Below are 4,338 nucleotides of genomic sequence, written 5' to 3' on the forward strand. Positions count from 1 at the left end.
TGGGTACCCTGTGTCCAAGGTTTCATTGAAGAACTGTCTACAATCACCACAGCACCTAGCCTGAAAAAATGGATTTGGAGATGGCTTCTGGGTGGGATGCATATTACAGGGGTCCCCCTTTTAAAAATAAGGAATCATTCCTAGCAAGCGAGGTATGTTAGAAACTGTTAGAAGAAAAAGTTACCTCTAACGTTCACAGCAGTAAATGAATAGAACAAGGTCAGAAAACAAGGTTTTTTTCCTTTTACTGGTTTATAATCATCTTAAAAACCCCATCACACCCATAAACCACCACAGGTGAGGTGAGAGATGGAGAATGAATGCTACAGTATGTGGATAGAGTGGGGAATCCAGGTATTCCCTAGGGTAGTGTGGGATGGAGACAGGGAGTGTGGAGAGGAGGCCCTGGCTTGGACCCTTATTGCTGGCTGGGGGTTGGCTGGCAGAGGGGAGAGGGACTCAGGCTGAACTCCGATAGAGGGAATATCTCACACCAAAGGCGAGGGCAGTAGGGGGCAAGGGGATCACAGTACATTTTCCATGCAGACTAGGGGTGGGAGTGAGAGTTTCAAAGACTTGCACCCCTACACAGGAAGAGATGGGATTGAGGTTGACTTAAAGCCCCCAAGTTGGTGTCTGGTCCAATTTCCTAAAATGGCAGCTCACCTTTCAGGGAGAAGTACTGGGGAGGAAAAAAAAAAATACAACCAAGAGTATCTGTTTTGGAGATCAAGCAAGGGATAGGGGGAAGACAGTGGTGCTCTTTAAATCTGACTCAGAAAAGCAGGAACTGGAAGAGGGCCCTGGGTGAGGTGGTGGCCAACACCTTGGGAGAAGGCATTGAGCCAGAAGCTGCAGGTGCTCCTGAGGGCTCAGGACAGGGAGGTACCAGTGTTCACAGACAGCAGAAAAACAATTGGGAACAATAAATTAGGATTTCATGTTGCTATCATTTGGCATAACACAATCAGGTTTTTTTTTTTTTTTTTTTTTTTCCTTTTCCTTTTAAATATAAGGCAACTTGCCAACACATAACTTAAAAACTGGTCTTCAGTCACATTGCTCCAGATCACTAGAGAATTTCTGGCTAACGAACAGTAGTGGATTGTGAACAAAATGCAAAACCTTAAATAAGAACCATCAGCTGACATTTGCCAGAGACAAGAGGAAAGGTGAGGGCTTATTTCATCTGTGAAAATAAAAAAGCCCATTCTGATCTTTAACAGAAGGGTGCAAAAATTTCTAACAAAACAATCTAAGCTTAAAATCACAGAAAAGTGTTTCTAGCCAACTGTCACTTGGGATGAGACGTGCTGAGCATGGACTGGATGAAGGGATGCTCTAAGAATGGACAGAGGGCAGGAGGGGCTGTTCCCAATGTAGGCCCATCTCCAGGTGTTAGAACCATGCTCATTTGGTAAAGGAAGTATTCAAAGAGCTTAAGGCTTTGTGTTGTTTTTTTTTCTTCATTAAACTGAGGGGCTGCACTAGAGGGTGAATGTACCTGTGGGGCCACTCACACACAATGCTACTCAAATCCACACTACATTCATACAGAAACGTAACATTTAAAACTTACAGTGTAGAGCAATATTCTTAGCCAGTGTAGAGAGAACCAAATTTTTTTTTTTTTTTTTTTTTTGGTGTTTTAATCCCAAACTCCAATGTGATCATTCCTTACTTACCTAATTCCTCAAGGTAGGTTTTGTTTTTGTTGAAGGGGAAAGGATAGGGGCTGTGGGCAGGTGAGTTACGGGACAGGCAACAGTAAGAAAGGGATCTTGGGTATACTTGGGTACGTTGTATTTTTCTAGGTTTGAAAAGGGGAGTCTGGAACCGAGATGCCACTACAAAGGCTTTTTTCCCCCATATCTCACGAAACGGTCAAATACTTCCAAGATGCCCTTGAGATCAAGTGTGGCATGGCCAAGTGCAGTGGCTGTGGGATCAATATAGACACAAAACAAAGCCTTAAGGAATGGAAAGGAACTGGAAGGACCTGAAGACTGGATCAGCTTTGATTTGAGATCTTTGGGTGAATAAGGAATTAGCTTTCAGAGCACTTGGGAAATCTTGCTTCTTAGTCCTGGGGGGAGGGGAAGGGCAGTAGCAACAGGTAGAGGTCTGGCTTAGGGGCCTGAGCACCTCCACTACCTCAACTAGGGCATTCCCTCAGCCCACACCTCAGTCATCCTAAGGGAAACAGGAAGAGGTTCAAGAAAAGATGGCTGGGAGCTGGCTGGAAATGGCCAAGGTGGGGAGAATAGCTGACAGGCAGTCAGTGGAGAGAAAAGCCTGAGCTTGGGGTTAGCTTCTAACATAAAACCAAAAGTTGCTGGAGGGGAGGATGAGAGGACCCCTTCTGTCCCCAGTTAGATCCCACCAAATTCCCTTTCTTAGACATCTAAGAATGATCACACTGGAGCAGTGAAACCTTGAAACTATCCAGTTACTTAAAAGACTAAACCTAGGAGGGTGATGTATGATGTGTTGCACGTGGAGGGCAGCAGGGCTACCTATCTATACCCTGGGTGCTGGATATGAAGACTTCGACTCTCTGTGGGATCGGGGGCTCGGTTGCCAGGGGCTCGGTGGGCCTTGCTTAGCATGGCCAGGCTCTGTTCTCGGAAGCAGGCCTGTTGGAAATCCCCACTTAGGTAATCCACTGTTTGCATCAAGCTGTTCTGGCTTGCCACTGGACCGCCCCCGGTCCCTGCTCGGTAGTGGGCCCCGGGAGCTGCCGCACAGTCGAGGGGTGCACCTGTGGGCTGCCCACCGTGGAACGACATGGCGAGGTCCTGAGACCCCGAGCTGTCGCTATTGGGAGTGGGCAGAATGTTGTTCCACAGGGGTTGGAAGTAGTGACCATTGGGGTAGGCCAATGGGGCTGCCATGCCGTTGACTGGTGGGGATGGGGTCGGCTTTTCCAGGGGTGGCTTCAGATGGAAGGACGGCGCCAGGCAGAGTTCTTGCGGGTAGGCAGGGGCCTTGCCCACAAAGCCAGGCCCTGCCAACTCGCGTCCTGCTGCATGCTTGCCTGTCAGGCCAGGGGCTGGCGTCCCACCAGCCTCGCTGCACATCTGTTGTAGGTGGGCCAGCTGGTGCTGGTTCCAGGTGACTGGCTTGAGGTCGCTAGGGTAGCCAGTGGGGGCGCGAGAGATGCCTGTGGGCAGGTTGACAGGACCTGCAGCAGCCAACGCGGCAGTGGCCGCATGGGTGTGCTCCATGGGATTGACCACACATGAAGGCATTGGTGTGGGGACGCTGTGGGTCGACACCCGGGTGCTTGCATTGATGAGCAGACTGCGACTAATGGGGCTGGGATTGGCGATCTGGCCCTCACACACTGAGGTAGTGCTGATGCCTGCCCTCGTCTGGCAAAACTGGTTGATCTGGTGCACGATGCTACTCAGGTCCGGGGGCTGGCTGTGCTGCAGAGTGGCCGCCATTGAAAGGGGGATAGTTGAGGTAGACACGGTCACATTCGGGGGGGCATCTGAGTCTGGCATCTTCCGGCCTCCATGCAGCAAGGGATTGTGGGGGTGCTGGAGACCCTGGTGAGCCAGGGCCTGAGGGTGGACCAAGCCCTGGGTTTGGGCCATGGGCTGAGGGTGGCCCAGGCCCTGAGGCTGCTGGAGGCTCTGAGGGTGGGACAGTGCCTGGGGTGGCGGGATACCCTGAGGGTGCTGCAGCGTCTGGGGAGGGGCATGGGCCAGGGTCTGTGCATGCTGCAGGGCCTGCTGGCGGGCCAGAGCCTGGGCCTGGGGGTGGGCTAAAGTGCTGGGTGCCACAGTAGCATACGGTGCCACTGGGGGGTTCATGATGGCCTCAGGGAGCAACCGGGCTCGGGTGCCGTCAAAGTCCTTGAGTATGCTTTTGGCTGGCACTTTGACAATGGCAAGCAGGCCTGCCTTGGTGGCAGCCTGTGTCGGGTAGGGGCTGTAGCGCTGGGCTGATGTGTCGAGGCCGTTCACAGTACGACGAACGTGTTTCCGCTGGGGAACCTTCACACTGTTGGGGAAGATTTTTATAGTCAGTGGGTTGTTTGCGACCTTCTTAGCATATGCATCCAATTCGGCTGGGGTAGGATAGTGAGCAGTTCTCATTTTCTGTGTAGTGTCCCCTAGAGAGAGAGAATGGGAAGGAGAGCAAAGAGGGAGAGGGAGCTCATCAGTGCCAAGGCAACCAGCCCTTCTACATTCCCCTTTTGAGGGCCTGGGGTAGGGTGGGGAAGTGACTAGGTTGTCATTGGTAGCCTTCATTCTAAACCCAGCTTCAGTCTTCATATTAACAAGCACTGCTAGTGTGCAGTAAGTGCTTATAGTGGGCCAGGTCTTG

The 4,338-nt window shown here is 51.4% G+C and overlaps 1 protein-coding gene across 1 annotated transcript; it reads right to left on the reverse strand.

The window, feature by feature from the left end:
* Window positions 1–230: 230 nt before the first annotated feature.
* Window positions 231–4,118, reverse strand: FAM222B (family with sequence similarity 222 member B). Its single transcript, XM_017888899.1, has one exon. It carries the CDS (start codon window positions 4,104–4,106, stop codon window positions 2,517–2,519), a length of 1,590 nt encoding a protein of 529 aa, XP_017744388.1. The 5' UTR covers window positions 4,107–4,118; the 3' UTR covers window positions 231–2,516.
* Window positions 4,119–4,338: the final 220 nt, after the last annotated feature.

The sequence above is a fragment of the Rhinopithecus bieti genome, unplaced genomic scaffold, assembly GCF_001698545.2.
Source record: "Rhinopithecus bieti isolate Rb0 unplaced genomic scaffold, ASM169854v2 scaffold_18477, whole genome shotgun sequence".
In the NCBI taxonomy this organism is placed as follows: Eukaryota; Metazoa; Chordata; class Mammalia; order Primates; family Cercopithecidae; genus Rhinopithecus; species Rhinopithecus bieti.

Excerpts from the sequence above, each read along its gene's own strand:
- FAM222B (XM_017888899.1), bottom strand. The coding sequence starts at position 4,106 with ATGAGAACTGCTCACTATCCTACCCCAGCCGAATTGGATGCATATGCT.